This window comes from Zootoca vivipara, chromosome 12 (genome assembly GCF_965207765.1).
Source record: "Zootoca vivipara chromosome 12, rZooViv2.hap1.1, whole genome shotgun sequence".
Taxonomy (NCBI): Eukaryota; Metazoa; Chordata; class Lepidosauria; order Squamata; family Lacertidae; genus Zootoca; species Zootoca vivipara.
The window spans coordinates 19,955,922-19,975,219 of NC_142595.1; the positions used below are offsets into that span (position 1 = coordinate 19,955,922).

At 44.2% G+C, this 19,298-nt stretch overlaps 1 protein-coding gene and 1 long non-coding RNA gene across 6 annotated transcripts in view; one reads left to right on the top strand and one right to left on the bottom strand.

Moving 5' to 3' along the window:
• TTLL6 (tubulin tyrosine ligase like 6) overlaps nucleotides 1-7,991 on the top strand; it is a 32,542-nt gene extending 24,551 nt beyond the window's left edge. For 4 of the 5 annotated variants that reach the window (XM_088654901.1, XM_088654905.1, XM_088654903.1 and 1 more), the window contains 3 exons: nucleotides 2,125-2,491; nucleotides 4,704-4,905; nucleotides 6,161-7,991. In XM_088654901.1, coding sequence (XP_088511027.1) covers nucleotides 2,125-2,491; nucleotides 4,704-4,905; nucleotides 6,161-6,167 — 576 coding nt within the window. In that variant the 3' untranslated portion in view covers nucleotides 6,168-7,991. Of the gene's footprint in view, nucleotides 1-2,124; nucleotides 2,492-4,703; nucleotides 4,910-6,160 lie in introns of those variants that run through there. The other variant, XM_088654902.1, reaches the window with a different exon arrangement.
• LOC148683814 (uncharacterized) overlaps nucleotides 1-19,298 on the bottom strand; it is a 410,944-nt gene that overhangs the window by 30,734 nt on the left and 360,912 nt on the right. The gene's annotated exons all lie outside the window — the stretch shown is intronic.

Genomic DNA, 19,298 nt, shown 5'->3' on the forward strand with positions numbered 1-19,298 from the left:
TTATGAAACCTGCAAGGAAAACCTGAGTGCTGCAGCCAGGGTGGATTTGATTTAAATCAAATTGATTTAAATCACAATTTAAATCACTAGTCAGTAAGACTTGATTTAAATCATTATTATTTTTACAGAAAGACTCATTCTTCCTGGTATAAACTTAATACAGTATTTACAACCAGATGAAGGTTTCATTTTTAGAATAATAAATTTTCAGAGTAGTTTTTACTGATTTGGTTATACTGTTAGAAATACATAGACCGATAATTATGAAATTATTGTGAGGTTTAATAAGCTAACTGTTTATATTTGGACAACTTTTCTGCTGTACTTTATTGGAAGGAGAAAAATAATCATTTCCTTAACAACAATTTAAACAATTTATTTAACTCAAACAATAACATTACAGCATATGTATCCATGTTTGTTAACTGATGTGGTCTGAGTTTTAGCACACATGAAAAACTTAATCTGATCCTTATTTCCTGATGGATACCCTTTGGACCAGGCATCCCCAAACTACGTCCCTCCAGATGTTTTGGCCTACAACTCCCATGATCCCTAGCTAACAGGACCAGTGGTCAGGGATGATGGGAATTGTAGTCCAAAACATCTGGAGGGCTGAAGTTTGGGGGTGCCTCCTTTGGACTATAATATATCTTAAATAGAAAACTATCTTTAGTAAGAATTTTTCCTCCAAAAGTGTTTTATTTTAAAAATCCAATTTAAATTTTAAAAATCCAATTTATTTATTTTTTAATCATTGATTATTATTTTTATCCACCCTGGCAGCAGCACTCTCCTCATTTCTGTCAAAGAATGGGCAGAGGAGGAATGATGGAGACTGCCTCCTCATCCTGACCCTTCCAGGGAGGAGGAAGAGGAAGACAGTATAGATTTACAACAGGGGTTTGCGGGAGGTCGCAGCTCAGAGGCAGATGAGGGGGAAAGCTGGGAAATCATGGGAGAGCCAGAGCAACACCCAGCTGACACGTTGTCATGAGAAAGCATTCCAGGCCCCCCATCTCCCAGAACCCTGCGAGCCTTAAAAATAGGAGAGCAAAGAGCTCAAAGACCCATAGAGGTGACAAATGAGGAAGTGAGAGAGACGAGGGATGGAGATTCACTCTGGACAACCCCATTATACAAGAGGCTGGATTCTATAGCCTCTCTCTGTAAAAATTGAAATAAGAAAGGATGATAAGAATCTTTTCCTTGTCTCCTGGGCAGCTAGCCAGGAGCAGTTGACGGCATCCTGACAATTTATCGCAATTCCCAATGCCTGCTGTAAAGAGGCACACTGTGTCCAACAGCGGCTGTAGAACAGGCACCCCCAAACTCGGCCCTCCAGATGTTTTGGGACCCATCATCCCTGACCACTGGTCCTGTTAGCTAGGGATGATGGGAGTTGTAGTCCCAAAACATCTGGAGGGCCGAGTTTGGGGGTACCTGCTGTAGCACATAGGCATCATGCCTAGTAGCTGCTGATAGCCTTGCCCTCCAGGAATATGTCAAATCCTCCCAAGTTATCTTATCATAGAATCATAGAATTGTTGGAATAGTTGGAAAGGACCCTGAGGATCATCTAGTTCAACCCCCTGCAAGGTAGGAATTTGCAGCTGTTCCATATGGGAATTGAACCTGCAACCTTGGTGTTATCAGCATCACACTCTAACCAACTGAGCCATCTGGGCCGACTAGGAGTGAATTCCACAGTTTAACTTTGTGCTGTGTCAAGTACTCCTGGGGGGGGGGGTGTCTTTCCTGATCTAACATTCAGCTTCTTTGGAAGTCCCCAGGCTCTTGTATTCAGAGGGAGGGAGGGTTGAGAAACTACATTGGTTCCAGGCATTGGTTCCATTTTTGCTTCTGCCAGGTATTTTTATCAGTCTGGTAGCCACCAACATGAAACTTAGGTTACTCACTCCTAAGTGCAAAAAGTCTAAGCCAGTGTGTGGCAACTGTACTATTTTCTGGGTCTCTAACAGCTGCGTTATCAGCGAGGTTGATCTGATTCTTTTGTTGTGTTTCTATGTCACTTTCCGTTCAGATGAATCCCAAAGCAGCTTAGGTCTGTCAGGCATGTGCAGCAGGGACTCTGTAATGGCCCTTCCTTCTTTCCCTTGCCAGCTCCAGCCAGCAGATGAGTTTGCAAAAGCGTTGTGCGGTAAGGAGAGCCCATGTGCTTCCAAATATTTTCCAGCAATGGCCGTTCCTCGTGCGAAGAGTTCGTCAGCGACCAAAATGGCTTGCTGCAGAAGTCCACCTATTAAGAACTTCCGTCCGTTTGGAGAACCTTCCTTCCGGTTTCGTGTCAGAGAAAACACAGCCTCCCCAAACTCAGTCACCCCGAGGATGAGAACTTTCTATGGGAACGACAATGAAAAAAGAACCCTCTTGGCCTCTGAATTCTTCAGCAAGCTGGATTTATCACCAAAGGAAAGAAAACTCAGGCTTCCCTTGCAGCAGCACTCTCATCACTTGGTCAGCCGAGCACGTGAGAGCCGTTTTCTTGGCATCCTTCTATCACTGAGCGCATTGTATCTCTGTCATAAGGGGCAGCCCATCCATGGGGCTCCAGGCGAAACCATTTGCCCTCAGGCAGCAGATTTGCCCCCCCCGACCCTACACCCCCTCTCCACCACCACTGCTGCCAGTCCCCGCACCATCGTCATGGCACCATTGCCTTCACTGCTGCCTCTGTGCCCTTACCACTGCCACTGTGTTCATAGCAGCAAGCGCAGGTGCAGCCACAGGCAAGGGTGCAGTGGCAGGAGCAGGGCTGGCAGCAGAGTGGGCACATTAGTGGGGGCGTCGCAATTGGGGAGCTGGTGGCATTGGGGTGATTTGCCTACAGCAGCAGGATGTCTCAAGCCAGCCCTGTCTGTTATCATAATGCAAGGGCAGAGCAGAACATGCATACATATATTGATCCACCAGAATGTGAGATGTTGTACAGAACTGCCTGGTTGTTTTAAAATGTTCAGGATTTTGATTTCTTGCGTTTGGGGTGTATCTAATAAGTTTTGCATGGGGGAGGGGGAGATAGGTGCTGCTTATTCACTACTTCCAATCCACATCTTCCAGGTGTGTAGAGTGCTTCAGTAATAATAATATTATTATAATTTATTATTTATACCCCGCCCATCTGGCTGGGTTTCCCTAGCCACTCTGGGCAGCTCCCAACCGAATATTAAAAACACAATACAGCATCAAACATTAAAAACTTCCCTAAACAGGGCTGCCTTCAGATGTCTTTTAAAAGTAAGATAGTTGCTTATTGCCTTGACACCTGATGGGAGGGCGTTCCACAGGGCGGACGCCACTACTGAGAAGGCCCTCTGCCTGGTTCCCTGTAACCTCACTTCTCATAGAGAAGGCTCCGCCAGAAGGCCCTTGGAGCTGGACCTCAGTGTCCGTGGTGTTATCCCCCTGGCCAAATGTCAGAGAAGAGCTGGTACAAGATCTGCGTAGGTTATGGCAGATGGGGAGGACTGTACAAACCCAAGTATCACCGCAGCTCATTCTTTGTAATGCTAAACTGTGGTTTATACACAGCTAGTGCGTTGAGCAATCAGGTCTTGGCCACAGGAGCTAGGGATGTGAGGGAATTCCAATGGAAACAGAAATGGAAACAGAAATTGACAGTGTTTGCATTATTCGTCCCATGTCCGGAACGGAATCAGTCCAGCAAATCCATGGCTTTTTTCAGCCCGAACTTACTGGAACTCCAATTCCAGGTGGACACCATTGCCATTATAAGAGAACAAGGGAGGAGTTTGTGGTGAATTCCAGCACCTCTTTTTCTAGGAAAATAGCATTGGGTAAACCTGTTGGGCAATTCACTGTTGTTACTTTCGGTCCATGAATGATACATAATTGCTTATATTTTTCTTCTCATTTTGCATTGATCTCTTTCCATGGAAATGAATGGGGTGGAATAACATAATGACAACACAATTTACATAATTCATTATGTATCTTGTGTATGTTCTATAATTTAGGGTTGCCATATTTCCAACCTGAGTTGCCCAGACATTTTAAACCATTTTCAGAAATTCAGCCTGGACGCTGCTTGTGACAGATACAGGGCAGTACGGAAAATGGACGCCTTCCTACATCATTCTTACATCTATCTTCTCCCAGAAATAGAAGTTCAGTAGCACTGCAATGACCCCATGACATTGACAGTGCAATATCTGTATAACTTCTCTCTCCACCTGCAACTGGCGATTGATGCTATAAGATCAAGTCTGACTCTGAATCTTTGCTGTTATGGAGACTCATATTGTATTAGGTCTGCTGTCTGTGCAGATATACCGGTATATGCTCTTTTTCTTTGTAGTGAAGATGAGATGGGTGGGGGTGAGTGCAGGTGATCTCTCACCTGGGACCCACAAAACAGGTGCCAGCTTTGATCAACCCTGGTACTGCAGATGACTGTGAAACAAAAGTAGATAGGCAGATACCAGGTAGGTTATGTGGTTTTGCCTGTACTTGCTGGAGAATATGCCCGATGTTGACCGAGGAAACACCCAGGTTAGGAGCCCCATTGTGCTTCAGTGTGGCGTTCCAGCACTTACACGTTCCATCTTATTTTCTTGCCTGCTGTCAGATCCAGTTTTAAAAAACACAAAAAAACATGGTCTGGCGATACTGCTCTGCGTATTCAATCGCAGCACATAAATCTTGGTTTTTGTGCTACACAGAAAGTGCCTCGCTCCCAAGAGAAATCCTGAGCTGCAGGAGCGCTTCGTACAAGAAGCCAACAAAATACTACAACCCACAACTCGTCACGCAAAGGACAATGGTTCAGCAGCACAGCTTGCAAGACCTACTGGTGATCTCGCAGATGAACAACCAGTCCAAAAAACCCAGTGACCCAATGTTGGAAGAGAGTTCTGTAAACAGGTAACCGGCAAGTGTGGCTGCCAAGTTTCGTTAGCAGAAGTTTAACATTTCTGAAGGTGCTGGGGAGAACCGTAACTTCTAAGGCAAGTGGATCATTTTTTGTGAACCGCACAAGTGTAGTGGTTCACATACTGAGACCTCCGGGTATAGGGCGGTATATAAATTCAATGAATGAATGAATAAATGAATGGATCATCCTTGCAGTCAATGCACTCCAATCATCTTCCAAGACTGTACTGCACTTGGAGTGTGTGGCAGGTGGTAGAATTCAAGCTTCTACACTAATACAAGAAAAACTGCTTTCTGATATGTAAACTATTTGCAAACTATGCACGTTAGGCAAATGTATGTACACTTCTTCATTTGTTTCTGCTTTCTTTGGAGAAAGGCAAGGATTGGGTTTTGGCCTTTAAACCTCTTCCTGAAAATTCTGCTCAGCTCTGAATTTTCGTTTCAGGGATTTCAACAGGCCTTTGCACTTACTATTTTTGAAAATGACATTGCGGTTCTCATAATGTTTAAATTTCCACACCCAGGACCAAATCTTGCACTTCAGGGGAAGTATAAAGTTCATCAGAACCTTGTATACAGCTAGGGGTGTAAATGTTGAACATTGCTACTATAGTAGCTATTTCATATAGAATAAACATAATTCATACGTGCAATTTTACAGGTAATCCAGACATTTCTGCCAGCCTGTTGCATTGCAGTAGTTTCCATATTGTCCTCCCATTTTTTTTCTGAGACCTGATCTATGGTGATATTTTTGAGTTAAAATGAAATTATAGTGCCATTCAATGACTGGGCAAAGGGCTATTGAGAGTACCCAGAGCAATTCTCCCCTTAATTTTCCTCTTTGCCCCTTTATTTTAAAACATAGGCCTGTCAAACTCTGCCACTTTAATATTCAATCCTGAAATATGAGCCTTTATCAGTCCATTTTTGTTCTCTTGCTCATTTATTGGTTTCTTTTATTTTTCTGTAGAACGAAAATAATAACAATGACCATTTGATTTTTTCCCAACAACAACAACAACAACAAAAAGATGGCAGCATTCTAAAGCTCCCCAAATAGACTCTTTCAGGATCATTTCAGGAAGTAACTAATTAAAATGGCCGAGAAGTGGGCATTTGCAACTGTGGTAGTTGTTATAATAGGCTGTTGGTGGTCTTTGGGGCAAAACACTTGGTGCTATTGTCTTTATCTTCCAGTTGTGTTTCCTCAGCATATCATTGTATTCTTCATTCATTCCAGGGTCTGAGTGGATCTTTCGCAGAGAACATGGGATGGTTTCTGGAGCCCGAAAGATGCTATTTTCTATTGAGGGGCATACGGAACCATTTAAACTGTTCAGCTGTATCCTTTCCAAGTGAATTCCTATGCAGCCAGCTCCATGAAGCCTGTGAAATCTGACTTGTAAAGATAATCGGGTCTTTTTTTAAAAAAAAGTAGCTCTGAGATACTGGAAGCTCCTGATTTTCTGCTCCCTGTGGAAGTATGTGGATGGTTGTTTGCCAACTGGAAAATTCTCCAATTTCTTTTAAAACGAGAGCTATGTTTAGTGCAGAGGTGTGTGGAGTCTTGCAGAGAAGGATGGTATCTCCTGCACTGCATTTTGCTGATTGAATCTTAAGGACTGAGCTTGATGTGGCACATGCCGTTGTGCCTGTTTCCCTTGATTTATATTTTTTTGTAATGAGCATCCGCTTCAGAGGCTACAACTGGAAGCGGAAACACAGGAGGAAAGTAGATACCTAATTCTTCCCACTCCAATCGTTTTCCCCACTTTTAAAAAAAAACTTCTTTCAGCTGATTTTGCATCTGCAGAATCCTATGTTTTCTCCCTTCGGGGAAAAAGCTGCTTGGAAAGGACAGTTTTGAGTAGAAAAACAGCAGAAGGGAATAGGTCTAAGCAGTCCTTCCCCCTGCTTTCTTCTGTTCCCTATTGGCAGCTCCCAAGGATGTATTTAATATTTTTTTTTAATTCAGGGAGATATACATGTCCTGTCTAGTTTAACTCTAAATTCCTCGCATTTTCCAAAACAGTGTTACATTAGTAAACCTAGAGAAAAGTTGCAAAGAACAGACCGTTCACCAATCTCAATAAAGGCTTAAAAATGGCAAAGATTTGCGTGCAAAGGGGTTTGGCTTCCCCCACTGGAATAAAACTGAGTCCTGTACACCTTTGGATTGTGTCTGCAACGTCTGTAGTTGTAAATTATTTGCTAGGGCTCCTGTGCTTTTCTCACAATTTTCCTTGCTGTGGGTCGTATATCTTTGCCCCCCAATTTAATTTACTTTCCTCGCTTCCCTACTGCATATCCATGCTCTCAGCGCTGTTTGGCGGGAGGAAGGGATAGTGAAGTCGCACTTAAAACTCTCCACAGGCCCCAAATGACTTGCAAGGCACAAATTGGGCTGTCATATTCTTGGCATGAAATATGGGCCTGCTCGGAAAGAAGTGCAGTGACTGCGCCACACAGACTTTCTTATTTGGGACAAAGTCCCTGCAGTTGCATGTTTATCTTACTTTAAATGAAAGTTTATAGTCATGATTACTGGGAGCCGAGGGGCTGGGGCTTCCTGGCAGGACTGAGACTTCCTGGTAGTAGCAGAAAGTGTGATAAAAACCTATTAACACCCAGAGCAGAAGAAAACATGGCAATAATGAATGTGTGCTTTTCCATGAAGTAACCAGGACATTCCACCTCTTTATCTTGTGGGCACTGCTGCTGCCAAACATATCAAACTTGACGGGGCACTTCAAATATACTAATGTATTCATAATATAATAATGACGGCCTGTATCTAGTACACGTCGAGTGTAGCAACCGCTTCATTTACAGTGAACCTTACCAAAATGTAGGCCAAATATCACCTGTTGGATGTGTGTATTCTAACTTTATGTATGCAGAATGTGAGATTTCTGCATTCAGTTCCACAGTATTTGACCTCTAACCACCATCTGTATGATTATTATTAGCACTTGTCCTGTGCCCCATAGTGCTCGCTCTTGTCTATCAGACCAGGCCCTACCTAACCAAAATAAAAATAAAAATTATCCAGTACCAGAATGGGAACAAAATTTGCACTTTCTGTTTGATAGACATTGTTTATTCTGGTTGCAGAATTTGCCTTCTGGGCTTCTGTGGATCATATATTGGCATTTGCTTCGGCAGAATATGGTAAAGTAAAATATATCATAAATCATACGGGAGCTCTACCAACAGCAGACAGAATAGGGGGCACTGGAATTACCAGCCTGGCAATCATAATGAGGCAGATCGTATTTCCCATTAGGCCATATCTGTGCTGCTGCAACTTCACCAAGCATCTGTGATGTAGCTACCCAAATGCAGAAAATCCTTGTTGGATTTAGCACCCTGAAAAGCAAGTTTGTACCCCCATGGTTGCAAATAAAAAGACTTTGTCCCCTTTCTCCTCCATTATTATTAACTAGCAAAATACCCATCACCTTGATGGGGTGATGTGTGGCTTAAAAGGTGTTCCTACAGGCAGAGCAAATCATCCTTAGTCAAGGTCACCCACCCAATGTCAAGGGCAGAATTTGCTCCATTGCTGTATAGATTCCTGAAAGAACTACACTCGTACCTTGGTTGTTGAATGCTCTGGAACTCGGACGCTTTGATTCCTGAATGATCAGAACCCAGAAGCAACTGTTCCAGTTTCCGAATGTTCTTTTGGAAGCCGAACGTCTGACAGGAAGTTCTTTTGGAAGCTCCTGCAGCCAGTCGGAAGCTGCGATTTGGAAGTCGAATGCTTTGGAAGTGGAACGGACTTCCGGAATGGATTCCGTTTGACTTCCAAGGTAAGACTGTACTGCAATGATTGCAACATTTTAGTTGATCCTGATAAAGATCAGGATCTCAGATAGGTGCCCGTGCCATTCTAAGAGAACAAGGGAGGAGAAGTTCACGGTGAGCTCCAGCACCTCTTTTTCTAGAAAAATAGCCCTGCTGTTTCTGCTACTGGTACCTCTCTGGGATTGCAAAATGGAAGGAGGAGATTTTCAAGCAGCTGGCAAGCCACAATACGTGGGCTGCACTTGGCTCCGTGGAATCACAAGTCATGCAACATGCTAGGGAATGTTACTTTGCATAGCGGAGGCACCCGCCGCTGTAATTTACTTAATCGCCAATCCCAGAGTGAAGACAGGGTGAGGTGGGCATATCCAAAGGTGTAGGAAATTGTGGCTCTGTCTTTTAATGCCCTCTAGTTAAGAGGCTGGAATGAGTTCGATGGGCAGTTAGGATAACATGTTGTATAAATGGCATACCCTCCAAGTGTCCTGATTTTCCAGGGAGAGTCCTGGAATTAAAGAAGAAGCTGTCACAGTTTCTGATTTGATCCTGGAATGTCCCGGGTTTTCCTTTTTCCTCCCCTCAACGTCTCAGAGAACAATTAGGTGTGTGATAGGTGCAAAAACCGAGTCCTGTTTCTACTGAAAATAAAATACCTGCACCAAATGAAGGAAATGGTGAATCTGACATACAAAGCCCTTCCTATAATTTTGAAGGAAAACGTCACCAATCCACTTTAAATTATTTAATTGCAATGCATCAGCAGCCAGCAATTTTTAAGGAAATGCGTGGAGTGTCAATATCCTTTATTGTAAATGGAGCCTTACACTGTCTTTTCAAAAGTAAGTCACACTTTATTCAATGGATCTTACTCCCAGGTAACCAGGTAAAGACTGGGCAGCCTTACATTGCAATCCTAAACAGTTTTATTCAGAATTAAGCCCCACTGAGTTCCATAGAATTTACTCTCTATAGTATGTTCCTGATCTTTCTCACATTCTATTATTATTTTTCGACCTTTTCCCCTGACAGGAACTCAAAGCATCTTACAGCTAAAATTCTATTTCATTCCATTTATCTGTGGAAGCTATTATACACGACCCCTTCCCTTGCACATTTTTTTTCTTTACAACAATCCTGTGAGGTAGGTTAGGCGGAGAGGCTGCAATTGGCTCAATGTGACCATGTAGATGTTTATATGACGTCCATGCGTGCAGGAGACACAATGCGGGAGAAGTTTCCTAATGTGGAATAGGATGTCCCTATTTTCATTGGAGAAATCCTGGAAGGTATGAAATGGGCCCCCGGCTCCAATTTTTCTGGGCCGTCTCATGACTGCAGCACAACCTATGCTGTCACGCCATGACCTGTCTTGATAATTTTATCGGCTGCCGCAACAGCAACCCTCTTTGAGGGCCAGACTGTCGGGCCCCTTGCTTCCTACGCATCCCGAAGGGCGAACAAAAGAGTTAATTCCCCTTTCCAGTGATTAACGTTTAATGACGGAGCCGGAAAAATAATAATGATGTGACTTCCAGTCTGAATAATCTCCAGCAAGCTCTGAGTCAGCAAAGATGGTGGGGGCTGGGAGACCAATAACAAGCGACGCGCCGAGGAAGAGTGTGTTCCAGGAAAAAGGCTGCTGCTGCATCTTTTAAAGGGCAGCGACTTCTGTGTTCTTCCTCTGGCGCCTCTGAGCCACAAGATGGAGGCAGCGCTGAATGGCCAGGGTGGGCCTACCTTCCCATGTTGTGAAGGCATTATTATTGTCTTGAGCTTTTCTCCTCCTCCTCCTTGTATAAAAGACTCCCTGCTGAGATAAACCGAACAACCATTGTCCGTCTGTCTTTGATGTGTGTATTTTAGAAACCTTTCCTATAAAGTTCTCTGCCCTGAAGGCTTACCTCATATGACCACTGCCTCATCCTGCCTATAGATAAAGGTTTTATTGGGCTTTATTCCCATTATTTTTGTCGTTTGGGTTTGGTGTTTCAAACACATTGGTAGGTTGTTGTTTTTTAACCTGGGGTGAATCAGCTGTATGCCAAAGGAGGGAACAGCTATCTGAATGTTTCTCCCATTAATCTGCCACAGATCTGTAGGCCTTGGATGCTTTTTCTCCAGCCAGAGAACCTTCCAAACCTACAACCTAAGCCATGTAGCACTTTATAGGTCATAATCAACACTTTGAATTGTGCCCGGAAACAGCCAGTGGAGATGTTCTACTGTAGGTGCAGCCCTGGTCAGCAACTTGGCTGCAGCTCTTTGAGCTAGTCGAAGTTTCTGAGCACTTTCCAAAGCCAGCCCCACATAGTGTGTGTTACAGTAATCCAAATGGGATGCAATTGAGGCATGTGCCACTGAGGTCACATCGAACATGACATTTTTGTATTTCAACCAATGGAAAGAATAGGGTAAAAAAAAAAAGTCTTATGGGATTTTTCAAACAAGAATTGATCATGCAGAGGAGACTTGAATGCCCTTCTTTTGACATGATACACATGGATTTGTTTTGGGATAGTTTACTACCCTGGGAGGCAATAATGAATGTGTGGAATCAGAGCTGCTCATGGACACAATTTTCCACAGCATCCACATGACGTTTTCATCAAAATGCCAGCCAGCTCTTTTTTTCCTTTTTAAATTTACATTTGATCTGAATTTCCCCTTTCCCAGAAAATTTCAATAAGTAAAAACAACCCATTACGCATCCACATACATTCACTGTTGGAGTGGAAGCTCGTTAGTGCATTTTTTAAAATGGGTGGTTTATCATGTGTAGTGGTTTTCTGGTGGGTGGTCTCTATTGCCACACCCTCCTTCAAGCTGCTCCTCATCTGAGCACAGCCTATTCATTCTGCTTCCAGTGGATGCCAATACGAGAAGAACAACGCCAATTTCGGCCATTTGCTACATGCTGAAGGCATGCCTGAACTTCAGCAACCTGATTCAGAGGAGCTATTCCATCAATGTCTCCACACAGTCAGGCTGTGTACGCTTTATCATTTGCACAGCTGGAGTCTGAAGATGTGTTGGCATTAACCACAATCCAAATGTCTCCTGTAGCTTCTTGAGATAGACTCCTGTTTGATACACTTTCCTGCAAATCAGTTACCAGCTGATTAGAAAACAGAAGCCACAGCTAAGCTGAGGTGTGTACAATTCAGCCAGCCATTGCACATGTGCAGACAAACAGCTTTAGTGAATTTGGAGTTTGGTGTGGGTGGGAAAACATGGGCATCGGGTGAAGATATACCCACCCACACATCTCTGGGGTGTACAGCAACATAAGGATGTGACTGGAAACACAGCAGGTGAGGAACAGTCGGCCAGATTTAGGTTTGATGAAGCCCTAAGCTACTGAAGGTAATGGGGCCCTTTATATGTCCAGCTGTCCTTTGTCAACAACAAATTGTCACTGTTTTTTGTGTTGAATATATGCTGTATGGTAATTTATGGACCTAATAGGTATCTAAAGCCATTTGCACACGTTGACACACAACCAATCCATGCAGAATGTAGGCACCCTATATATAGAAAGGAGCAAACCAGTGATATTTTAGGGAGCAGGCTAGCAGGTGGGGCCCCATGACTTACATCATAGGAGCCTACACAAAACACTGTTGCTGTATGTAGGTTTTATTTTATTTGTTTTTTATCTTATATTTTGGAAATGTACATCCAGGTGTTTGTTTCTTCCTTTATTTTTTTGGGGGGGGCCCTCTCGCCCTCTTCACCCTTTTACTTGCGGGCAAGTTCGGCGGCAATCGGTGGTCGCAACTTGGCGTTCGCAGCAGGAGCGGAGCGGAGTGAGTCTGAGGAGCGGTGGCAAGTGCGGGAGAGAAAGCGCTTGAGTTGTGTTGTATGCGAGGGAGAGAGCACGCACGTGCGTTTCCTCCTCCCTGCCACCTTCGCCAGGCTCCTCTCCGCCTCTCTCTCGGGGTGACCACCCCCTCCCCTCCGGGGGGCGTGGACATTGACCATGCCTCCTGGGGGGGTCCCGGCCACGTCATCACCAGCCAGCCAATCGGGTGGCTGGGGGCGTGGCCGGGCCCTGTGGCTTGCCTGCCCCCCCCTAGTTTTGATCCTGGGTACACCCATGGGCCCTAAGCTATAGCTTGTTTAGCTTAAACATAAATCCGGCACTGGCTAATGCGTACATAGCCCAAGTAGCTTTGAGGTGTTGCATGAGACCGTTGACTGGATACCTCAGAAACTCATGTGTGGATAGCAACTCAGACCTCAGGGTTTGAGGCGCAAAGCAGCACAAAACTTTGACCGAAGTTTTGCTTTTTATTTTTATTTCCCCACCTTTGTATTCCAACTTTCTTCCATCATAGACTCCAAGGCAGGATCCATGTGGTTCCCAGGTAGTTGCCCATCCAGGCACTGACCTGACCCAGACTCGTTTCAGCAAGGTGGGCGCTTGGGACTGGCCATGGAGGGTATACTTTTGTAGATGGCAGCACAAAACTCAGAATTTGTTGCACAAAGCAATTTAAAACTAGCCCCAAACTTTGGCCTATTGGAGAAGATTCCTTCTCTGTCTGAGTTGTTTTACAGAATATAGGATGTATCCACAATAGAGACCCTAACATATTATGTCCAGCTAAGAGAAAATGTGCTTTTCAAAAACAAATGTATAGAAAAACGGGTGGTTTTTATCTCCTCCTGATACAAGTAATTTAACAAAGATAGACCACTCTTTAAGTTTATGAGTTAGTTCCCCCCCCTTTCGTGATATATGATCAATAAGTTAGCATTATACTTTCTCTGATTGCAACTTATTTTTTTGTGAAATAAAATGATTAACAATTTATTGGAGGAAAAAATACCTTTGGGTGGGGTTTTGAGGGTATATCAGACTTTGGGGGCTGCATTTAACACTCCTTTAGTGCAGTCCTGTGCCAATCTGCAGTGATAATAATAATAATTAATAATATAATATTACTTATACCCTGCCCATCTGGCTGGGTTTCCCCAGCCACTCTGGGTGGCTCCCAACAAGAGATTAAAAACACATTAAAACATCAGTCATTAAAAACTTCCCTAAATAGGGCTGCCTTCAGATGTCTTCTAAATGTCAGATACCGGTAGTTGTTTATTTCTTTGACATCTGATGGGAGGGCGGGCACCACTACCAAGAAGGCCCTCAAGTTGCCCCAATCTGCCTCGGAGATCTGGGACAATGAATCAGCAGGTGTCTTGGTCCCTGGAGCTGTGGCCCACAGTTAACCACCCTAAGCCGCAATTCCAGGAGAAGCTTGAATGACTGCAACCTGGCCATGCAAAAGCACAGGAATTTCCCCAGCAATTTTCAACTTCCTTTTCAGCACAAACTTCTCGTGTCTATTTCCAAAGTGATAAAAATGATGCTTTGGTCAGAAATAATAATACAGTAATAATAATAATAATAATAATAATAATAATAATAATAATAATACAATTTATTATTTATACCCCACCCATCTGGCTGGGTTTCCCCAGCTACTCTGGGCAGCTTCCAACAGAAAAATAAAATAATCTATTAAACATTAAAAGCCTCCCTAAACAGGGCTGCCTTCAGATTTCTTCTAAAAATATGGTAGCTGTTTTTCTCTTTAACATCTGATGGGAGGGCATTCCACAGGGCGGGTGCCACTACCGAGAAGGCCCTCTGCCTGGTTCCCTGCAACTTAGCTTCTCACAACAAGGGAACCGCCAGAAGGCCCTCAGAGCTGGACCTCAGTGTCCAGGCAGAACGATGGGGGTGGAGACGCTCCTTCAGGTATACTGGACCGAGGCCATTTAGGGCTTTAAAGGTCAGCACCAACACTTTGAACTGTGCTCAGAAACGTACTGGGAGCCAATGTAGATCTTTCAAGACCGGTGTTATGTGGTCTCGGTGGCCGCTCCCAGTCACCAGTCTAGCTGCCGCATTCTGGAGTAGTTGTAGTTTCTGGGTCACCCACGTAGAGCGCATTGCAGTAGTCCAAGCGGGAGATAACTGGAGCATGCACCACTCTGGAGAGACAGTCCGCCGGCAGGTAGGGTCTCAGCCTGAATACCAGATGGAGCTGATAGACAGCTGCCCTAGACACAGAATTAACCTGCGCCTCCATGGACAGCTGTGAGTCCAAAATGACTCCCAGGCTGCGCACCTGGTTCTTCAGGGGCACAGTTACCCCATTCAGGACCAGGGAGTCCTCCACACTTGCCCGCCTCCTGTCCCCCACAAACAGTACTTCCGTCTTGTCAGGATTCAACCTCAATCTGTTAGCCGCCAATGTGCTGCTATTGGTCTCATTGTTGGACACTGCACAGCACCTGAACTTTCAATGCGTTAGATGTTGCCCTTGGAAGTTATCTGATGGAGCCATCAAAGAAGGTGACCTCGAATGGAGCCACTTATAAGAAGCAACTCTCGGTTGGCAAGACAACATGGTGGGTGTTCCTTGACATCGAGTAGGTAGGCCAAAGTGGAAACTGACCAACCCCACCACTGGATTGTTGTCTTTTGGTTGCAATTGTCCTCTTACAAGTTTCCATTCATTTCCATGGGCCATATGCAAGACAACTTCCCACCTAATGATGTCATGCGGTTTTCAAACAGCTTAGTTCCTGAACAACTCAGAACTCGAACGCGTCAAACCCAGAAGTAGGTGTTCCGATTTTTGAACTATGCCTCGGAAGCCAAACATGCTCCTGAGCTTCCGTTTTCACTGTTGCACTGTTAATTTGAGCCCCCCCACATAGTAATCAGGGCTTCCTTCCTTCCATTTTTACCCTTGCACAGCTCATTTAAGTCCCTGCCCCCCCCCCATCGTAATTAAAGCCTTCCGTTTCTGATTGCAGTGTTCTGAGGTGATTTAGTGCTTTTATTTTTGCTATTTTTTGCATTTCGTTTGTGTGGCTTTTTCATTTTTGTGACTGTGGCTTGTTTTTCATTTTATTATTGATTGATTGATTGTGTGACTGCGGAAATGGATAAAAGCTCCCCATCCAAACAATTACTATCATCAGTGCAGGTAAGAAAAAGAAATTTAATTTAATTTTTATCATCTACAATACTGTCTTATTTATTTTATAGTACAGAACATTGATTATTGCTTTCATTTTATGGATCAATGGTCTTGTTAGATAGTAAAATTCATGTTAAATTGCTGTTTTAGGGGTTGTTTTTAAAAGTCTGGAACGGATTAATCTGTTTTGCATTACTTTTTATGGGAAAGTGCGCCTTGGTTTTGGAAGCTTTGGTTTTGGAATGGACTTCCATAACGGATTAAGTTTGAGAACCAAGGTATTTGTTTTTTGCTTGAAGCCAACCAGAGCCGGGTGCAAAAGAATGGCACTACTGTTACCGTATATACATAGAATTGCCTTATTCATTGCAGAGCATTCAAGCATCTTTAAGACAGCACCTCTATTGCAGCCTGTAACATTTCCTCTGGCTGCATTATCAGAAGTACCGTAATTACTTCGAAATCAGTCCCATTCAATTTAGTGAAACTTGCTTTCAGTTGCAAGAAGCCAACTTAGTTTGCTTACACACTTATACCTTTAACAAAACAAAAAGCAAAAAAAAAAAAAAACAGGGTACACATTCGAAGCGCATTTTCACGCTCAAAGAATTCTGGGCATTGTAGTTTACTCCTTGCAGAGTTACAGTTCACAGCAACCCTTCATGAACCACATTGCCCAGAATTATTTGGAGAGGAAAGGGAGGGGAGAATATGCTTCAAATGGGGGCTGCTTAAGTCTTGACCCGGATGCCTGTTTACCCGGAGGAAAGCTCCACTGCAAGAAAATGGGACAGGTTCCCCAGCAGGCGAGGTTACAGTCTGGCATAAATATCGATACAGTGGTACCTCGGTTTATGAACACAATTGGTTCCGGAAGTCTGTTCATAAACTGAAGCGTTCGTAAACTGAAGCGAACTTTCCCATTGAAAGTAATGGAAAGTGGATTAATCTGTTCCAGACAGTCCGCGGAGTACTCAACCTGAAGCGTGCTTAACCCGAAGCATGGGTGTAATTGGTTCTGGAAGTCTGTTCATAAACTGAAGCGTTCATAAACTGAAGTTTCCCATTGAAAGTAATGGAAAGTGAATTAATCCGTTCCAGATGGGTCCGTGGCGTTCGTAAACCGAAAATTCATAAACCGAGGTGTTCATAAACCGAGGTTCCACTGTAGTTGACTTAGCTGAGCTTCTGCCTCAACGATCCAGAACAACCCACACCCTCGGTGACCTATGGATAACGTGGTCTTTCACAGGCTGCAGTCCTGTACCCACTTGTCCCTATTGAGAAAGGGCGGGTTTTTTTAATTATCCAGATAAATGCATCCATACATGGCTGGGGAAACACAGCCAGATGGGTGGGGTATATTGTTGTTGTTGTTGTTGTTGTTGTTGTTGTTGTTATTATTACATGCATACATGGGAGCAAGCACCTTAAAAGCAACGGGATTTCCTTCTGAGTAAACATGCACAGTGGTGCACTATTAGTTCCTATAGAAAGCAGGCCATTGGTAGGAACTGGTAGGAATTTGTTACAGCGATCCTCATTATGACAGAAAGGAAAAGAGAGGTGCAAATGTTTATTGTTCGCCTTAGCAGTTTTATGTTTTATTCCCCGCACCCTATGACCCTCTGCAATGCATCACTTGGGAGTTGGGTCTATCTGTTTTTTAGGCTAAAACCTACCATGCGAGTCTAAAAATTTACCTTGTCTCTCTCCAATGTACACTGGCTTCTCTTCCATCACCGGAGCGCTCGCACGTAGCCCTTTGAGTGACACGTGTCAATCACACACACCCCTTTAATCCCTGGTCGAAAGCGGAAGAAGGCAATTGCGGGGGAGAGAAAATGAAACGAACAATAGGAATATGTTTTCCAGTCACTTAGAACAAGGCAGCTCCCTTATTACTGAGCCAGACCGACGGGTCCCTTTTACTCAGCGTTGCTTACACTGACTGGCAGCGGGTCTCTCTGGCGTTTCAGGCAAGGAGTCTCGCCCAGTCTTGCCCGAAGGCGCCGGGGATCGAACCTGGGGCCTATCTACATGCAATGCAGATGCCCTACCAGTGAGCGAGGACCCTCCTCGAGAGGTGAGAGAGAAGATAGGCCACTATGGGCCTTAATAGGGGGAGCCCAGGCGTGTCTGGATCTCCCCACAACAGCAACAACAAATTCAGCATCGGGAGAGAGCAACACGCTTTGTACACGTTTAAAAATGTGTGCAAGTGTTTACACGTCGAAAGGCAGGTTTGCTTACAGCAAGCAGCCATGGCAAAACAAAATATCGGCCAAATCCCACCACCACCACCCAAAAAACCCCCACTTTATTTTCCAGGTCTTGAAATTATTTTGAATTACTGTATTGGTGGCAGCAGTTTACATGGAAACGGGCGGATTCTGTTGTTAGAAGTGGAGGTGGCACAGAAGGTAAAAAGGAGTGTGACACACGCCCCATGCAAGAAAACTAGGATCTCCTTTTAATATTTACTTCGGGACCTTGGAAGGGCCTGTAGTAGATCAGCTGTTAGCCCTGGAACCGGCTTTCAGCGCTGAGGTTTTGTCCCCGAATATACAGCGGCGTAGTTAGGTAAGGGATCTGCCCCACATGCTCCGTTTAGATGGGAATGTGCTCACTTCCTTCAAAATGAATTAAGCTAGCCTTGCAGGGTGTTGTTGTTTTTTTGGGGGGCTCGTCCTGTTCCTTCTACTGAGTTGGGGACCCTGGATCTCTGCCCCCATAAGTCCTGCCCTGAGGGCACTACTGAGAATGTAAGAAACTCTTCTCAAAAGGAAGAAATGACTCAAAGCATGTGCAGAGTGCTTTTCTCTCTCCGCGGAGTTAGTTGCATACAGTTAGTTCCTTTTTACACATCTGGGATCAGGTGGGGGGTGGACAGTTTCCAGGCGTGGAAAGGCAACGCTGAGCCCCAGTACCTATCTCTCTCTTCTTAGATAGGCCTCCTGTTGATCCTTCTTGGTTTTTACACGGTCCAAAGTCGGATAATGTCTCAGGTCAAAAAAAAAGGAACGAGAATGAGATCTTGCAACAGCAGGCCACTTTGACCCCATGTTTCCTTGGAAGGGGCTTCCTCTCAAGTAAGTGCGCACCAGAACAGCAGCCTCAAGGAATTTGTATTTTACTTCTATGGTTTTTGTTAAATAAACGCGTGCGGGAGTTGGCGTCCTTCTGATGCCTGCTCTGTTATAAAATATCTGAGGGATAGGATCCAGACTGCAAGGCACGCAACTCACACGCCGCCTTTGATCGACGGTTCCGAAAGAGCTGCGAAACTACTCCCCTTTGCAATGTAACGTTGATTTTATTTATGTCTTTATTTCAGAAGATTTGTATTCCTCCCTAGAAGCAGCGGTCGAGGCGGCTTATGACAATTTCAAAAACGAATGAATAAATAGAGCCTAGTACGCAATGGACAGAATCAGTCCGTAGTTGTTTCTGAATGAAAATACGCGACTCATCGCTTCCCATTGCGAGTTTTGCATGCCTGCGTTTTAAAACCAACAATTTAATTAACATACGGCTTTCCATTCAAAAACTTATGCACCTCTACTGAGG